The sequence below is a fragment of the Choristoneura fumiferana genome, chromosome 18 (assembly GCF_025370935.1).
Source record: "Choristoneura fumiferana chromosome 18, NRCan_CFum_1, whole genome shotgun sequence".
Lineage (NCBI taxonomy): Eukaryota > Metazoa > Arthropoda > Insecta > Lepidoptera > Tortricidae > Choristoneura > Choristoneura fumiferana.
Window position 1 is genome coordinate 11,633,726 of NC_133489.1, and position 20,043 is coordinate 11,653,768.

Genomic DNA, 20,043 nt, shown 5'->3' on the forward strand with positions numbered 1-20,043 from the left:
ATTTCACTATGCCATTATGCCTTATCACAGAATAAGTGGCCATATAAAACTCTGCGATACTATTGCTCTGCTATTTAATATTCTGCAAAAGTATATTCGGCGATAACAGTGTTCTGCCATTTAATATTCTGAGAAATGACTATTATTCGAACTGATAATTTTATGCAAAGTAATGATTATGCAAAAGTACTATTCGGCTAAAAAAAATTATGTGACACCGGTTATAAGAAGTGTATTTCGGAGAATCGATATTATGCAAGATAAAGGGAACCCAGGATCAAATGTGTTATTATGGTTTTATTAGGTTTTCTATCACATAAACATAAATAAATTAGTTGAAAATTCATTAAATTTAACAAATATTTATTTTATTCCAACTCTAAGTGGTAGGTACCTAGGCAGTATACGGAACGCTTTTAGTAAAAAAAACAGCAGCTTTCGTGCAACGAGGTTCGACTTTTTGGAAATATTTAGTTTTCATGTAATTTATTATCGATATATTTTTAATACTATAAATTTAATTTAAGATTGTAATCAACACATTTGACCCTATATCTCGCTTTTTTTGTGTTGAAGTGAAAGTGATAGATCACAATGAATATTTGGAATTCAGTTAGTAGAGTAGACCCAGCACTGTGCAAATGCGATTTTGCTCACTGATTTTTAGGGTTCCGGAGCCAAAATGGCAAAAACGGAACACTTATAGTTTCGCCATGTCTGCCTGTCTGTCTGTTCGTCCGTCCACGGCTTTGCTCAGAACCTATCAATGCTAGAAGCTGTAATTTTGCACGGATATATATATATATATATATATATATATATATATATATATATATATATATAAAATGGTACAATAAAAAATTAAAATAAATTTTTTTTAGGGTACGTAGGTACTCCCATAGACGTAAAGTGGGGGTGATTTTTTTACTCATCCAACCCTATAGTGTGGGGTATCGTTGGATAGGTCTTTTAAAATCATTAGGGGTTTGCTACGACGATTTTTCGATTCATTAATTTTTTTTGCGAAATATTCAACTTTAATGTGCATATTTTCATTAAAATCGAGCGTCCCCCCCCCCTCTAAAATCCAAACCGTAAAATTCAGGATGGTAGTAAGTATATCAAACTTTCAAGGAAAACTATAACGGCTAAGTTTGCTTTAGAATTATTAGTAGCTTTACTCTTAAATAGCAGCCAAGGTATAAAATATACCTAAACTTGGAAGATTCCGTATAAAATACGAAATCCTTAGAAAAATATCACTTAATATTTTCGTAATGGCTACGGAACCCTATCTTGGGTGCCTGTTTGAAGTGCTGAGGTGAAAATGTTATTTTTTTATGTCTGTTTATGTCAGTGACCAATCTAAAATGAGCCCACCCTGCGTACATTTTGCTTAGCACCAAGGCTCTAACCAACAAATTTGTACAAAGCCCTCAGTGTGCGAATCCGATTCACACTTGGCCAGTTATATATTTTTACAGATTTGCATTCTGACTCATCAGAAAGCAGCTAATTAAGTTTAATAAGTCATGGAGATTATTTACGTGCCTTACTGCTAGTTGTCCGCCCCCGGCCACCTGCTTATTCATTCACGAAGTTTCCGCCTGTTGATTACACCTTGTAGTGTCACAGGACTACCGCGTTAATGTGTTAATTGCTGTCTGTCGCTAACTACTGCTTCTTGCTGTGCGATTCAGTTTAGTAGTTAAGAAGGAGTATTCTGGTGAAAACTGCAATAAAACTTTAAGAACGTCCCAACGGAATGAACTATGAAACGATTTAGAATTAATTGACTATTTATTTCTACTTATTTCTTTCGAATCGGGCAAATTAAATAAGTCGTCGACCGGATTGGCCTAGTGCATGATAAATAGTGACTATGACTATGAAGCTAGGTTCCGAATTCGAATCCCGGTACGGGTAAATGTCTGTGTATTGCCAAGTAATTGTTTATAATAACTCATTAATATGGACCTCCGCAAAGTAACACCTGATTCAATAAATTACTTCTTAAGCATGTTTTCGTTGTCCCTCGCCCGTAGTAATAGCCCATAGGTACATCTACGCTTAGTGTAGGACTAGAACAAATGTTGTAAATTGTCCAAGGTAGGTATTTATCTTTATTCAATTATACTTATATGTGTAAGGATTTGCTTTCATTGATGTGAGTGGAGCTGAGCAGAGATATGCAGAAACACTTTATTTTAAATGAACATTTCGTCCCATTCACTTTGCAATGTGATTCTGTCGTGGATTTAAAGTAATGAGGGCTATCGTTTTTTGTCTTAGATGGCGCCACTGTTGCGGTTTTAAGTGTGGCTTTCAAAGTCTGTTATTACGGGAGTGTAAACGAAGTTTAGATTAAAATCATATTTAATACACCTTAAAACCGTACCATAACAATATCGAGCAACCACAGTGTTGCGTAGTCCCGTTTTGTTCGGAAAAAGGGAGGACAAAAGTTTCCGAGAGACAAAACTGTCTCAAAACACAGACATTCATTGCCCCGTAACGCATAATTGCCATAATTAATTTCAGGTAATGCAAAATATTCACAAAATTATTCTAATTATAAATAAACCCGCGTAGCTCACCCAAAAACAGTGACATTTGACATTTTGGAATCCTCTCACTACACTAGCGCCTCCAGCGGCGAATTCATACGCGATAGCCCTCATTGATGCACGTATCCTTGCTTAGCTCTGCTTGCAAGCAAGATGTCTAAACATCTTCTAAGTCACTACACTCCTGAAAGAGTGGTCTTGGTTATCGGATGAGGATCAGTAGCGCCAATTCCATAATAAATAATACTGAATAATATCAAGATAATAGTATAAATTTTACAGTATTGTCGCACCGATTAGACCTATTAGAATGAGCAAGAAATTTTCCATTGCTAATACTGTGACGAAATTAGGGATCCCCTTTCTGTAATTGAATGGTACAAAAATGACATCTTGTATACTATAGTTATTTAATAATAAATAATAATGTTTATTTGTCAAAACCTAAACAAGATCGCGGCAAAATTTTCTTCCGCTTTTGGTGGCTAATACCCACGCTACGCCACCGCCGAGCCACAATTGTTAATGGCTACAATAGTCAAACTAAGTCAGAATAAGGCTGTCATTTCGTGGAAATACTTGGAAGGTATACATAGAAATCTTGCGTGCACGTTGCCTAGGCTAGAATATAAGGACGGCGTTAGCGAGCACTGCGCACTGGCGCTTTGGCAGCGGAGAGCCATGTTCCGAGATACGCTGCCAGTGCTCAGCGCGCTGGTAGCTTTCGCTTATGGTGGCAAGGATACACCAGTAAGTATAACTACGATACTGGCTAATTTTATTAGGTTTGATTCTGTATGCAGCTCACGCCATTAAAGTATTTTTGGACAAAATTTTTTTTTTACATGAAACTAAACTCTATTTAAGACGCAAGTTATCCGGAGCACTATCATTTAATATAAATTTTAATTTCATGTGGTCGAAATATTTTTCCGCCTGATAGCGGTAGGGCATAAGCTAGATTAGTAAAACTCTAATGACAGTGTATATTTAATATTCCGTTATTCTGAAATTAAATACAATATTTATCTATCTATCTTTAAACGAGCAATTCCTGTATATTTATTTATTTGTTTCGGGGATCTCGGAAACGCCCTAGACGAACAATCTTATCTAGTTTGATTTGGGAACTATATTTTCTGTCACTTAAATTTAGATTTGTCACTAAACTGCGATACCCTATAATATTTTTCACCTATGATGAGTTCTGTGACGTTTCGAGTTTGAAAGTTTTAGAGATGTGCCATTTATCGAATGAACTATCGATTTTTCTACGAGTTATTAGTGCCTATTTTTAGAGAAGTTGCATTATATTTTAAAAAATAATATTTTTCCAGTTTTCCGCCCACCGGGTCACCGCTTTCTCGTTCTCGCTCAAAATAATCCCTTAAACGAATTACAAACTCCCGACTCTGGGAGTTCAAAACAGTCTTTTTAGACGTTTCGGCATTTTGCTAAAAAATAACAACAAACTTAATGAGAAGCAGTAACAAAAGTCAACAGCAATAATAACAGATACTGACAAGCACTGCAGGGCTACTACGAAACTCGAAACTCGAAGTTCGTGTCGTGCGGTCCCTGTGACACTTACTATTTAATACGAGAGCGAGAGGGACGGTACTCACGGTACGATACGATGTTCGAGTTTCGAGTTTCGTAGTAGCCCTGCTGGACACAAGTGGCACAAGATGGCTGCGGCCGTGTTCCAAATAGCCGCGTTTACAAAATCTTGCAAGTTTTGTTTAAAAATTTAAAATATCTTAGTGTTCATTGTTATTGAATAATGCAACGCGGCATTACCGATAATGTTGTGTCCTGTCACTACTCTGTTCCGTTTCACACATTGCGTCATTTAGAAAAAATAATATTTTTCTATCGTATTCGATGAAGACTATTTAATGGACACTGATATTGCTATATATTTTTGAAATGTTCAGTTTCAAATTTTTATGATTATTTTGCTTCAAACTAGAAATTATTTTTAAAAAATATTTTGCGAACATAGTATGCGTAATTCGGAAAATTTTCAAGTGTCACAGAACTCATCATAGGTGAAAAATGCAATAATTATAATATCTATCCCTAAGAAATATATTAGTCATCATATTAATCAAAACTTGTCTCTAAGTATGAATCATCAGATTAATATAAATATGCAAGTAACTTAAATAATAAGTAGATTGATCACTTTTTTATACTCTGGGTATAAGATCTGTCCTCTAAAAATAAGTCACGGCCAGCAATAATACATTTGTACCTACCTAAAATAATAGATCTGTCACCTAATAAATAGATCAGTTCCTTAATTCGATGTTTCTACATATTCTATTAAGGTAGGTCTGGTTTGGTACGACGACGAGCGAAGCGAGGAGGAGTGTTAGGTAGAACTGCGACCATCAGCGCGCGAGCCGAGCGAGCTCTGGCGAAGTGCCAGAACCGAAAATTTCTTGCTAATAATTGTATGATGACTACGAATGTTTGCAGTAGGTAGATACTTGAGTCTTGGATGTTTGTTTGTATGTATTTAAGTATATATATGTATTGTCTATCCGATGTTTAGCACCCATAGAACAAGCTTTGCTTAGTTTGAGGCGGCTGGTCAAAAATGGTGTAATTTGTGAGAACATATTATTATTATTATTATTTCATTTATTGTAATACATAATATGTCATATCGTCAAGTTCAATTATTTGATGATCAATATTTTTTTCCAGTGATTATAATTAATTTTTAGGTAGCCATTTCTATATTGTTTGGTGATTCAGTTTTAGTGACATATTTATTATTTTGGAAACCAATATAATTATTTGATGATCAATATTATTTCCAAGTATTTTTTAATTAATATTTAGGTAACCGTTTTAATATTATTTGGTGATTCGATTTAGGTGACAGATCTTCTTTTAGATATGTACCTACAGTCGGTGCCCTAACATAAGTATCCACTGTTCTATACAACTAGTATGAAAAAGTAACCGTATAGGTAAGTCAGGGAACCGACCGTACGTGATATATAAAAATTAAATAAAAAAATGCGATAAAATAATCTAAATCATTCTTATTCTATAAAGACTCCCATCGGGGGGCCCTTGCCGAGTACAACATCAGACTTCTACTAAATTTCGTAACGTACGTTATAATCGCGCGTGCCCTTCCGTCCCTGTATTCTCAAAACAAGTCGACACATCGCATTAGTGAAGTCGCGTCGCATTTTTCGTGTTAGTTTATGAGTTGCACGTTGCGAGGTAAGGGTTGACGGATGAGGCTGAGGCGGCTCGGGGCTCTCGCGACACTATTGCTCAACGTCGCTGTCTACGAATACGTAATGCAGCGGCGAGACGAGCTCCAATGTCACACGTCACGCTGCCTCTTAATACTTGTCAACCGCTATTAGTTTGAACTAAAAATTTTATTGACTTTTGAAGTGATTGTGTATAAGAAGCTAATAAGGCACCTTCATCGCAAAATTGATTGATTCGTAGACACTTAAGAGTATGTTACGGTTGGTACCATGCGTACCTATTGATATACTAGTTAAGTAAAAGGAAATTTAGTTCTAAAAAGCTACTCTATCATTCCCAAAAATATTAAGTGTAAATCAGAAAGTATTAGTTATAATGTTAAGAACTAAAAAGTAAATATTAAGAAACGTACGAGAAGTGGAATGCAGTTAGGATCTCAGACAACAAGCGCACGTTGCGGCAATGGAGATGAATTCCAACCATTTTAAATATTTAACATTATGATACAACTTGATGCGCATTGGGTTAGTCCCCGTGGAATCACAACTTAATAATTTTCTCTGAGGATGTTATGTCATTTTTGTTAAGCGACTTTTTGCTCTGACGTTATTCACAAAGCCAATATATGTAGATACGGAGCACGTACCAAGTGAATAATAAAGAATAGGCACTACACGACTTGTCAATTTTTTATCACTCTTATATGCCGAGTACGTGTTGATGTCGCAGATTGTCAGAGTAGCACCTGCTATGAATAACTTGTAAGACTGACTGTAATGTTTTTTGAGAATGCATTTTGTTTAGGTACTTCTATCTTATGATGTTCGAGAAAACTAACTTTTCATAGTGATAAGTATTAAAAAAAACTTGCTAGAAAAACGACAAAAAAGTCATTACAAATGAAAAAACTATTTCAGGTGTTCAGTGATGAAATCAAAGAAATAATACAACACGTTCACAACGAGTGCGTCAGTAAGACCGGGGCCACCGAGGGTGAGTTCGCAAAAGAAAATTGTATTTCCGCTTACCTTTGTTCTACGCTCGCATGCGGATGACGTGGAACATTCAACCCGCTAAACCTAACACCATAGCTCTGCGAAGCTTTAGAAGCGTTTCAGTGCAATCTAGATGCCTACTTTCGCTCTAAGTTACTAGTAAGACTAAAAGCAATGAACCAAACACTCTTTCGCTACCAATCTTGAGCTGCCAATTGGTAGCAGAGGAGCGAGATAAGTGGTTGGTATCGACCTTTTACAAGTAAGCAGGTAAGACCTGAATCAATCAGGTATCTAAATGAAAAATATTTTACATACGTTTGCATTAATGTAGCATGGTAAACGAGTGACTTTCAGTTTGTCTATTTCGTACTTAAACTCGAGAAACCAATTTAAATTGACCACAACATTGAAAAAAATTTAAGTTCAATTATTGAGTTTGTTTGGAACATCATAATAATAATAATAATAAATTATAAAAGCTTTTTAATTTATCAATATAGGTACGAAATTATTCCACGCTATACATGTAAGTAAATAATATGATACTCAGGGAGTAAGCTGGTTTTTTAGTTGCAGTTAAATTTAATTATGATTAAGTAGAGTGTATATGTCATTGTGGCATATACAATAGTTAGTATACTCGTAATATGCGGCGTCTTATAAACTTGGATTAAGAGCAGCCGCGTCACCTCTACCGCCTTTCAACGTTCATTTGTTTAGAAAAACATGTCTCGTGTTTGAGTACATTAAAGAGTCTTTATTCTTACTTGCCCCCAGAGGATATAGCGAATTGCGAAAACGGCATATTTAAGGAGGACCCGAAATTGAAGTGCTATATGTTTTGCCTGATGGAGGAGGCGAGTCTTGTGAGTGATTTGTTGGTTTCTTCTCCTTAGTTAAGGCAAAATTTTATAAGAGGTGCCTATATCATTTAAATTTTAATACTTGGGTTTTTTGTCAGGTTGATGAAAACGATAATGTCGACTACGATATGATGGTCAGTTTAATTCCGGAGCAGTATTTCGACAGAGTCACAAAAATTATTTTGGGATGCAAACATTTAGGTTAGTAGATTATGAGGCCAGTTAGTTAAGTCCATTATCTTTAGGTACTCTTTATTTACTATGGATATTTTGTATTTTCTTAATATTCCCCAATTAATTACTTTAATTTTTTCGGAATTTATTTACTTAAATGACATAACCTTATTTATTGTCTCTCTTGTCATGCATGGCCCTCTATTTTTGACTTTGTCAAATGAGCAGACATGTTTTTACGTAAAACAGAAATCTTGACAGAGTTCAAATGTGAATGAAGTTGTAATTGATGAACAGATAAACTTCGTACGTGACCACTACACATAATTGGGAGGTTAATTTTTTAAATAATGGAAAAAAATTGAAGTTACCGGTGATCATACATAGGATTAAACATCCAGAATGAACGGCCTTTTTGATATCATTCATTTAGTATTATACCAGAATCATAAAAAACCTCGCCATATTGCGGAAAACCAAAATAGCTAATTTCTTGCACTGGTGCATTAAATTCAAATGTCATCTGTCTATTGCTGTCAAAGCTTACCGTTGTTTGCGCATGGTATTTTAAAGTGTTATTTTGTATTTTGACGCTTTAAAATGCCAAAGGTTATCCATAGCCTTGGAAGGAAAATAATTCACAACGTATAAAAGTATTTTTCATGGAAAAAGTCCGAGGGATTAGAAAATATTTCTTAAAATAAAATCACCGACACCGTTGTCAATATGACTGGGTAGGTATCGTACCTAAGTGTAAAGAATGTTGCAATATAAAATGTACCCATAAAGGGATTATTTTAAGGAAGACATGAACCCAAATATATTAATTATTATCTATTTTTCAGATACACCCGACAAAGATAAATGCCAAAGGGCATTCGATGTTCACAAATGCTCGTACGAGAAGGATCCACATGTAAGATTTTATTTAATAAGCTAACGCATGATGGTCTTTAGAGTAGGTATTGTCATTCATTAATCGTCATTTATCTACCTTGCAAGTTATATTGAGCTAGTAGATTAGAGCTTTTTAAAAGTAATGACGAAATATATATAGATGGTTAATTAATGAAATGAACTAAATGCACTATTTATTTATTTATTTTAAATGCACTAATGGCGTTTTTTTGCATTCATTTTCAGTTCTACTTCTTATTCTAGGCCTACTTGTGTGCTGACGAAATTGAGAAGACTATTTATATATTACATAATATACTAAGTTTTAAAAATGAAACCCCCCGGTTACTTATTACCTATATGGTGTCGGGTTAGAATTACACCTCTCCATTTCTTCCGTGGATGTCGTAAGAGGCGACTGAGGATATAGGTTAAGGTATACCGTAGGCGACAGGCTAGTAACCTGTCACTATTGTACCGTTTTTGTCAAACTTAAATCTAAAATTGCTAACGCTTCGTGTGCTCTGCCTACCCCATTTGGGAATACAGGCGTGATGTTTGTATGTGTTGTGTAAAAATTAAAATACTTAATCCTAGTTCCTTCGTTTAAACTACCCAGCCTTAATTGTAAGTTAACCCTTCTTATTGCCCCAAAGTAAAAAATAAATTGGCATCGCAATAAGTTATACTTTACCCAGGGCAATGTTATTATACTTTTACCGCCAAATATAATTACAAGTCATATTGCTACTGTCTAGAGAGCAAAAAATACTTGTAAATAAAGACGTAATTTGGCGTTAGCCGCGGGCTCTTGGCCGCCTATTTTTCATGAAATCTCGCTCAAGTTTATAGAGATCTTGAAAGAAGTATAATGCTGAGGAATTAATTTGCTTTACGAGATTTTTTATACAAGGAAAATAAATGAGTTCGAATCTCGTAAAAAAAGTATAATTGCGATCTTTAGTAAAATTAAATCCGCGGGAGCTCGGGATCCGAGCGAGGGCAATTTTAAAATTCGACTTTTACAAAGGAGGCATTGAACGTATTTTTCTTTTTCTTTATGAAATCAAATAATAAGCAGGATTTCATGATTCACAATAAGAACCAACTAAGTACCTAATAATAACCCAGATATTAATTTTTAATGTAACAAAGAAATACCAAAACGTTTTTCTTAAAGTATTACTTTTATTTTTTACTGGACTGTATCACTGTTAAGGACCTTTTTTATCAGGCATCAATAACGTTTTTTTTTACAGGTAAGTAGGTACCTAGCCAGTAAAAACTGTGTCAATAACTGCAACAGTCATTTATAGGTACCTAAGTCCAATAAAAATAGTTATCTGCCCCAGAAAAATAAATATGCAAACGTCCGACGTGACTTCCCCCAAAATAAACCAGTTTATTATCACGACCATAACAATCACTGATTTAGGAAAAAATAAATTTTTAAAGCCCCAATTACAATAAAAGAGCACATTATTTAACAGCAAAACGACATTCAAAAGACGGAAAACCGAGGGTCGGAACATCTGCACATAAAGAGGCAATTTGGAGATTGCCGGGGGCGCAACCGCCACGGTGAATTGTACTCGAACGTATTCAAAATTAAAAAAATGAAGAAAATATTGCGAGAAATTCATTGCGGTAAAATAAACAAGAGTGGCTTGTTACGTTCTGTGGACATTGCAGTATGGCCGTTCATAGTGGAGTCGGTCGTAGTTGCCGCTGGCCTGTAATGCAAACAGCACGCCTGGCGTCGTCGCTTTTCGCCGCCCTCGCTCATGACACCTTTCTTATGAACTGGAATATACAACGACCAGCTTCAGTAGCACATGAGCGGTAAAAAATGATGACTCGGTGGCTGTTTTGCTTTTGCACATGAAATAGCATGCTGCTAAGTTTTTTTTACTAGTGGCTCTGTGAGACCTCTTGAGTTTATCGTACCTAAGTCTTATGCTTATTCACTCCTCATGGTTCAGCCATTTTGAACACGTCCCAAAACCCGAATCGACATAAAATTCCACATAATTACGGATTTGCTCACTAAATTTCATGAGAGCTCAGTTGAGAAATGTGTCCTGTAGATGAGTACAGCTGAACGTGGACTCATGCCCAAGTTGAAACGAGATGCTTCACTTGCGCCTCGCCTTTCTGCCTGTTCAGTATTAAAATATAGCGAAAGAATTTATCGATCTTTCTAAAATATTATCCCCCTATATAATCTCACAAATCCCACGATTATTATAATATTATGTACATTGTACGAGTACCTAATCTACAAATTACCGTACGGTGTCTTAAGCCTAGGTTAGGCCTGCAATAAAAATCCGGCATGATGCATTGTAAACGTTTGGTACTCGTAGTGTGTAGTGCCATCGTATTTTGTGGGAAAAGCTAACTAAGAATGCAAACTTAATTGAAAAAGACTACTTAACTTACCCGATAAAATACGATGGAAAAACATTCACTAGATCTGTATATTGCGAAACCGTAAAGTAAAGGAGTAAAGTGTGTAATGGAGCGCCGCTTAAAATTAAAATGCCACTTGCACACATTTGCAGGTCTAAACTGGGCTAAATATGAGGGCAAAACAACTTGAGTAAATAATGAAATTGGCCTCATCTACCTGCCAGAGTTTGGTCTGGTATATGGCACTGAGACTGGATATCGCAATTTGGCGGCGGTAATAACGCGTCGGGCACGGGACGTGCGCCGGATCGCGCCGTGCCGCGCCACGTCTTTGCCAGATAATTGAATAAGGACGATCACGCACTGATAAGGGTTATAATATTTCTAGCTATTCCCCGTTACTTGGACTCCGTAAGTTTTGCACTTTTCCGGGAAGAAAAGAAGCATAGTAGTAGTAGTAGTATTAGATTTAGGATTAGATCTATATGTTAGTGAAAGGTTTTTTTAAATTGATTCAGTACGAGTAATCCAGTTTTAATACCCAATATATGAAAATAAATAAACGCATAAAGTTTACTTCTTTACTGTGAATAAATAACAAGTCTTATTATTAATTATCCATAGATTTATTATTTAGGTTGGTATTCGTAGCTTTGTTTTATCAAAATTATAAGACAGTAGGAAATTTTGTTTGGCGCAATAAAAAAAATGCAATGATTGTCCAATATGAGTATTAGTATCAAAGAACAAATAAAATATAGAAGTCATTATTTTGTATCTAAACGACTAAAATAAGTAGGTAAGTTTTTTTTGACACAAATTGAATTTTTCTCCAATGCAGAAAAGTTGAAATTTCAAGAAATAAAATATGAATAAGACAAGGTCAGAGTAATAATTACGTAAACAAAATATTGTAAGTTAGGCTTTGACGTCCACTAGCCTGTAACAGTTTTCTTTTCGATATGTGAAGCACAATTTATATGTTAATGAAGTAAGTGGGTGGCCGGTCCGAAGTGGCCCGGCGCCGGACGCTGGAGTTTCCCTCAAATTATTCGCCTGTGCCCCCTAACCGGAATATTAATAGCTTCGAACGGTAACTGCATAGTGATTTGATAATCACAAATAGTGGACAGTCAGTGCGAAACAAACTGAACGGCTTATGACAGTGGGTCGCTGAAATTCAGGAGACGCCGGGAACAATGCGCCCGATATTGCGCTTCCATCAGCTGAAACATTTACGGAGCACAATAGACCGTGCCCATATGTCCTGCTATATCTCATTATGCCTAAACGTATTCATAAGTGTGGTGTATCAACTAATTTGTTAAATATTATGCTGTGTTGTGAGCTCTTTATAATAACTTTTCTCAAAGCACGTGTTTATTTAATGACATAATTCAATTATGCAATTTTGGTTAGGCACAATTAATGTAAAAGGAGGTTTCTTTTGACTATTTTACTCGTATTATGATTAGATTAATTAATCATTTTATTCACTTAGTTTTAAAATATTAAGTACTAGCTGTTTCCCGCGGTTTTGCCCCCGTTGTCATTTTTATAAATTTTCTTCCATAAAAACCTTCTCCTGACAATTACGAACACAACAAAAAAATAATGAGTGAAATCGGTTCAGCCGTTCCCGAGCTTTGCGCTTAGCAACACATTTTTCGATTCATTTTTATTTATATAGATTTTTATTTATATAGAAGATCATAATCTTAAGACAATCCAATTATTAAGTGAAATAGTTAAGTATTAGAGCTTACAAGGCAGGTAAAACAAGTCAATTATCTAAACAAATTGAGTTAGCCGCGTCCCCCGTACAGAAGCGCCCGCCTGCTCTGTATTATTATAATAGGTATAGTTCCCTTCAAAGGAATCGCATAATGCTTTTTAGGGAAGGTGTTTGTTTCAGAGGCGCGCCACAAAATGAATATTGATGTCTTCATGGGGCCGGAGATGATTTGCTGAAAAATTAGCTTCTTTTCATCGTTTTATTGCCTCGCTCCGTTCGGCAAGCGTCGGTGATGAAGACTAATTTAACCGTTAATTTTGCTTAGTAACGATGAAACGTGGATTCATTGCAGTTATTAAATTTATGCAGCTATTTTAAATTAAATGTATGATTCCTAACAAAGACTAATAACTGTTTTGTAGAAATAGCTACGTAAATTAATTAGCTAGGTAGCTCTGAATTATACTCAACAACATGTGGCCGACAAGGTTATACTATACTCATACATATGAATTGTCCGCTTGACATATATTGGTTTTAAAATATTTGACTTTTAATGCTTTTGCACCATTCACCATCTATTCTGCGGCCCGTTGCCATTGCTACATCACACTTGTGGCGTATTCCTACAATAACCCTCCTTCGGACAGTCGGGTAAAAAAGATTGACTAGCGCTGCTATAAAGCTCCGTCTTCTTTTATTCAAGGAATCAACTCGTATGTATATTTATTTACAAGTAGTTTACAATTTTGGCAAATAGATGACGCGTTCAGCATTTTAACTACCTATCTGAAATAAACAGCATTGTTTCCATAAATTTAGAATAAGGTAGAAAATTACTAATTTTACAAAACCTTTTGCTGACTGTATGCTGGCGGGGACGTTTAGTTTGCTCTGAAGCTGAAGCCATTTACTACTTAGTTAGTACCCAGCCTGTTGGGACATCATAGGCGTACGGCGTCTTGGCTACGCGGTGTGTCAGGAAGACACAATTTATATGCTAATCCGGCGTAAGATACAAGCCACTCAGCTGTCGACACAAGCGTGTTATCCCACCGGCCGTCGACCCCGCTCCTGTTAACACTTCAAAAATAACTTAGTCTTACCTACGCGACAGCATTCACAATACATCCTTCAAAATATACACCAACCAACCTGTTTTACTTCTCGTCATAAATTATAAAATAAACGTCAGAAAAGGACTTATTGGTATTTCGCCACCGCACCAGTAGGTACTACTTACTTCCCCAACCAATTTCTTTTGAAGTGCATACTTTTATTTTTCCCCGTACAAAACGTTAAACAACGCAAGTTATTTTCTTTTGAGCCCATTTCCACGGTTTAAGCCATCATCTGTTTATTTAAACGTAATGATATTTTCCTTATTTCGTCTTCTCGAGAAAAGGTAAGTAATAACTTGGCGCTTGCGGCGTCGTTGAAATTACTTAGGTTTTTAGCTTGGAAGTAGGTCCAGTAAACAGTATCAAACGTACAAATTTACACGCAAAACGCTAAAGGATTTAGGTAAGTAAGTATAGATTCTCCTGATCGCCGGATAACATTGATTGCATCTTTATTTTGTAGTCAACTTACATGAAAGCGTAAAGTAACGAAACTTTAAATTGGAGTAAGTACTGGATGCGGTATCTGACCCGAAGTACGCAAAGCTAATTGTACCTACGTTTTTTCCTTAAATTATGTCTATTTGATACTAATTTGATAGCTGTCCGTGACTGTCTGTGTAGTGAGATTTTTGAAAGTACATACCTGTATATTTAACTTCTGATTGTTTGACAGTTGGTTAAGTTAGACCAAACTTGTACCTACTAGATTGACTTCAAACGCGTTGCAACGCTAGACAGTCAACAAAATGTAGTCTGCACAAAAACTTGCATTTAAAATGGTTATTAACAAAAACATTTTCTTCTCCGCAACCGTCGAGAGTATACCTAATCGTGGCGATGGATTGCTTAGATTTGCGAAATCCATTAATTGTCTATTCAATGACCCATTTGAGAAATATGAAGCTTTAAAGTGCTATTTTTTGTTAGTGTTAAGTGTTGGCCTCAGAGTCAAATGGCTGTTTTTTACGTTTAATTAGTTAATGAATATGGTCGACTGTTGTCTGGTGTCTTAATTGTCGCATGTAAATACGGAACGGAACCCAACGCATTTGACCGTTTTTACAGTAGGTATCCTCTGTGATGCTGACATCTAGTCGCTTGCATATTAATTCACTGATGACATAAACACGAGACTCATCAAAAGAAAATAAGTCATTGTGTTCGCCATATCCACTGTTTGTATAAAGAGGGCGCGCTGCGTGTTATGGGTCGGCGGTGGCAGACGCGCGGTGGCGACCGCTGGCTAAGCCAATTAGTGTCCACTTGGGTAAACACCGGCTCGTTAGCGGACTTGTGTGCTCTGTTCAATTCAATTTGCCAGCTCCACCGCCACTTATTGATAGGACATATTTTTCTTTGTCCGCTCTTATTTACTACGTCGTGCAGAATCAGAGCAACGGTTTAATGCTAACCGGATCGCGGCGTACGGTACTCCGCAACGCTATCCTCTTTTTAATGATGTTGTGTTGTCTTTTCATCAGTACACGTATATCACGCGAGAGATTGCGAAACCTTTTGTAAAATATGGTAATTATATGAATGTGATTCAAGTCGGCGGCTTCAATTATTATAAGGGCTCTCACGGCCCATTTTACTCGGCCCGTAACGGAATGTCGCTGCTAGTAGCGGCAAGGTGAGGTTTCCGTGAACTTTGTCTCTTTGATGATTCGCTCCAGGGTTAATATGAGTTATTGCACGGAAAGTTAATTAGGCTTAAATTTGTTTTGTTATATTTTGATTTAACTTTCTTGTGTCAGGCGTTCGTCGTTGATGAGATTGTATCTGCTAAACAGGGTAGCGTCGGCTTAAATGAATTATTTTTGTTTTAGGGGCTGTTCTGTTTTACCATCTATTGATTAGTGTTAACTGACTGTTAAATGTGATGCCGCCTATATTTGTTTTGTTCGAATAGACGGAGACGGCATCACATTTTACCGTCAGTTAACACTAATCCATGGATGGTGAAATAGACCCTTAAGACTGACATAAACGTTACGCTACCGAAAAAGTTCATTAGAAGAAGGCCTATTTCACAACTTATAAATACATTTTATGTGACAGATATGTGACACTGTCTCTGTTTGTTTTTCCGAACACACAGAGCTGGCATCACTTATCTGTCACATAAAATTTATCAATGAGTGGTGACAGATTGATCATGGCTGGTAATGTGGCGAAATCTCTTTGAGCGAGCCACTGGAGTTGCTAGATTATTTTTGTAACTTTTTCCAGTTTAGTTACTATAGGCCGTGTGGAAGGTTTTTTTGAAACAGTCACTTACTTATCATCGTACCTACTTGTACAATAGAGAACATCGGTTTGTGGAGAGGTTGTCACGGGGCTCGCGGTAGGTAATCTCGTCCGTGACTTGCAAGTGGAATAGCCGGTTTTATTACCGGGCCGGCGGCGGGCGGCGAGCCGTGTCGCTAGTCGTTAGTGTACCGCATTGTGCCGGTTATTGGCGCGCCGGCGACCGAACGACCCGATATGACGATACGAGAATATCTTGAATTTCTAATGCAAAGTCGCTGTTAGGAATATTATTAGGAACCTATTTGATTTTATATTTTGAAAAGACCTGATATATTTTTTTAGTCATGTGTACCTACTTCGCTTAAACTCTATTGAATACTATAGAAATCATATAGTGCAAATAGGAATATTTAGGTAGGCACTTACAACATTTTGGAAATTTGATTGACATAATAATATACTGTTTGAGACAAAAACCATTAAAAAAATGTTTTTTTCATTTCCATAATTTATTTAAATTGTGTTCAATATTTGTAGAATAGCAGGTAGAATAGAATAGAATTAGTCCTCGTGACTACGGCCGGTGCATTGTGGCTGGAACGTCGAGATATTTTTTAGCAATAAAGACCCAGGTCTTTAATAAGTATGATAAAAATAACGAAGGTTTAAAGCAATACATTTGTAGAATACAGCAAAACTGTGTTAAAATGAAATAGTATCATACCAAAACACGCTTAGAAGCGCACAGCCAAGCTTATATTCGTTGAGCAAGAAATTATATGCAAAAGCACGGAGCAAGTCACGCTCTGACGTAAAGGTTGATCGAGGCATAATTAATATTGAAGCTTTTTTAGCCACCGCAGTTAATTTCTTACAGAAAAATTAAACTTTAAGTAAGTAGAGAGAGCTTATGAAAAGCAATCTCGTCGGGGTAGGTAATAACTTGTAAAATTATAAAACTTGGACTAAGGGACTATAAGATTGCAACATGTTTAAATTTTGTACAAGATGTAGGGCATAATGGCATTTCATCGTATTTTTAACCGACTTCAATCAAAGGAGGAGGTTATCAATTCGGTTGAAGATATTTTTTTATGTTTGTTACCTCAGAACTCCGTCATTTGTGAACCGATTTGTTTTTTTTTTCATTCGTGTAAGGATACTTCCAATTAGGTCCCATAAGCATCAAATCAGGATCTGATTATTGGATCCCAAGGAAATCGAGGGAACTCTTCAAATATTGTAGGGACGCCTGTGATAATTTGGATATATTTAGTACTTAGTAACTCGTGCAATTGCCCTTAAAAATCATCATTATGATAAAGACTACAGTTGATCACCGGAGCTACTATTCAGTAACAAGTATTTCACGGGTTGAATTTCAATTACTTTAACACAGTTACTAAGCAATTTATGCTCGTCGTAATGCATATGGTGAAATGGAATGAGTGGTGAAGCTCCAGAACTCCTCAATAAAAAACGTCTCTGCATCAGAAAGAGCAATCTTTCGTAAAAGGTATTACTTGCACTAAAAAGCGTGAAAAAAATGTATAATCAAACATTTTAATGACTACGAAAAACCATGAAAATAATTTTCTAGCACTTCTAAGTCGGTATCTCAGCATGAGCCAGCAGGAGTGATTGAAGCTCAATATATCTAGGTATATAGTAACTATGTAGGTGAAGTAGACGACTATAGGTCCACTCCTGCTGGTTGGTGCTGAGGCATCGACTTCAAAGTGGTAGAAAATTATTTTCATGTTTTTTTTGTCTCGAAAAAGCTCTCTCAATTAGCTTCAGTGCCCATCGTACAGCCGTTTTGACATTTGACACTAAATACAGGTAGATTCATTCACGATGACGCGTGCCGTGGTTCTTATTACAATGCCATTAATGGCTAATTTTAACAAAATCACGCGTCTTCGTGGGTGGCATTAGGTATAATAAAGTTCCATAGCAATGGATATGAAATTGCAATGAGGGCTATCGGCGTATGAATTCGCCGCTGGAGGCGCTAGTGTAGTGAGAGGATTCCAAAATGTCAAATGTCACTGTTTTTGGGTGAGCTACGCGGGTTTATTTATAATTAGAGAATATTTTTGTGGATATTTTGCAATACCTGAAATTAATTATGGCAAATATGCGTTACGGGGCAATGAATGTCTGTGACTTGAGACAGTTTTATCTTTCGGAAAACTTTTTCCTCTTTTTTTTTCGAACAAAACGGGATTACGCAACACTGTGGCATGATCAATATTTTTACTTTATGGTACGGTTTTAAGGTATTAAATATGATTAAATGTAAATTTTGTTTTCATGCCCGTAATATCAAACTAACCACAATACTTCAGGCATGACCTTTGACTACAGTGGCGCCAATTGGTGAGCGCGAAAACGGTAGCCCTCATTGATTGATACTTCGGGTGCCATCGTCTTCCGATTGAGATCAGACTTTTCCGATGGACATACATTATACACTGATCTGTATCTTGTTTGTAACAACGTTCTTAATTTCGGACAACAGATTGCGCAATTTTTATCATACCTATCAGAATTAATAAAAAATGTACATAAAGGGATTAATTTGGATCGGCTTCTATGGCGCTTTGTGCTATCCAAAGCCGTTTTAAAAACATGGCGCACCCGTAATGATGGCTTGATGAGAGTCAGCGCTGCAGCCTCCCGCCGCTGTACGTGATGCGGAACGGAATGAATTACTGAAAAGTCTGATCTAATTTCTAATGCAGTGTAGCTTAAATCGCCTTCTTATACGGAGTGTTACAAACTTGAAAGTTAAAAAGGAGTACGAAAAGACACATTACTTGCAGGTTGTTACCTTGATTTCCTTGACTTATAATTGTAAATTACGGTCCGTTCCTTTGATGACGCAGCTACGTGTTGTCCTCAAGCTGTTGGTAATAAAAAGCTCACGAAAACCTTTATACATAGCTAGCTAAAACTTAGCTCAACTTAATAGCATTAGCGGACCAACTAAACTTACACTTGGAACCGTATTTCCAAGACTAAATGCTAACATGTTTGGAAGTGAAAATTAGAGGGTAAACTGAAGAGATACTTATCTAGTAGTTGAGTCGTAGGCAGTAGTCGTGTGAGTTGTGTTGAGAATATCCTAACAAGTAAACTGTCCCGGACCCGCGGCGAATAACAATGCAGCGGCGCGACGACGCGCGCGGCACGCCTTGCGACGCGACACGACGCGACGTACAGAACTTCCTGTGTCTTCAAACAAGCATTTATGATAGTTCTTTTCTTTGTTTTTTTTTGTATATTGAGGACTCATATGTCTGCATATTATTTAGTCATTTAGAACGTGTAACTCTCATTTCCGATAATTTTTGATTAAACGTTGCTTCTACTTTTTTTGCTATACAATACATATTTATACTCGTACATATGGTTTAGTTTTATGCTGTTTAAAATAAATTGAGGGTATCTAATTTTTTACAACTAAGAAACTATTAGCTGTAGATACGTCGTAGTTACTATAGTTACCTACTTAAACACTTATACACGTATTAGCATACTTTTCTTGTAAAATTTCACACATACAACAGAAGGTACAAGTTGAGCGGAGTTTTTCGAAACTTTTCTTCTTTACTTATTTGAGGACGGTCGAAGCGAGCGTCGAACTCCCTAACTCGTGTTATTGAATTTAATGTACCCCTGCTCGTACCTAGTTCCACTCAATGTCGATAAAATCACTTCGATCAGTTAGACGTTACAGAACGAGTTGCGTTTCCGCCTATATAATCCGCA

General features: G+C 36.4%; 1 protein-coding gene across 1 annotated transcript; it reads left to right on the plus strand.

The window, feature by feature from the left end:
- Positions 1-3,191: 3,191 nt before the first annotated feature.
- Positions 3,192-9,338, plus strand: LOC141438015 (general odorant-binding protein 83a-like). Its single transcript, XM_074101637.1, has 6 exons — positions 3,192-3,317; positions 6,728-6,803; positions 7,586-7,674; positions 7,770-7,872; positions 8,691-8,761; positions 8,989-9,338. Exons 1-6 carry the CDS (start codon positions 3,249-3,251, stop codon positions 9,004-9,006), a joined length of 426 nt encoding a protein of 141 aa, XP_073957738.1. The 5' UTR covers positions 3,192-3,248; the 3' UTR covers positions 9,007-9,338.
- The last annotated feature ends 10,705 nt before the right edge of the window (positions 9,339-20,043 follow it).

Excerpts from the sequence above, each read along its gene's own strand:
- LOC141438015 (XM_074101637.1), top strand. The coding sequence starts at position 3,249 with ATGTTCCGAGATACGCTGCCAGTGCTCAGCGCGCTGGTAGCTTTCGCT. Across the intron at positions 6,804-7,585 it reads TAAGACCGGGGCCACCGAGG|AGGATATAGCGAATTGCGAA; the intron begins GTGAGTTCGCAA and ends ACTTGCCCCCAG. Across the intron at positions 7,675-7,769 it reads TGATGGAGGAGGCGAGTCTT|GTTGATGAAAACGATAATGT; the intron begins GTGAGTGATTTG and ends GTTTTTTGTCAG.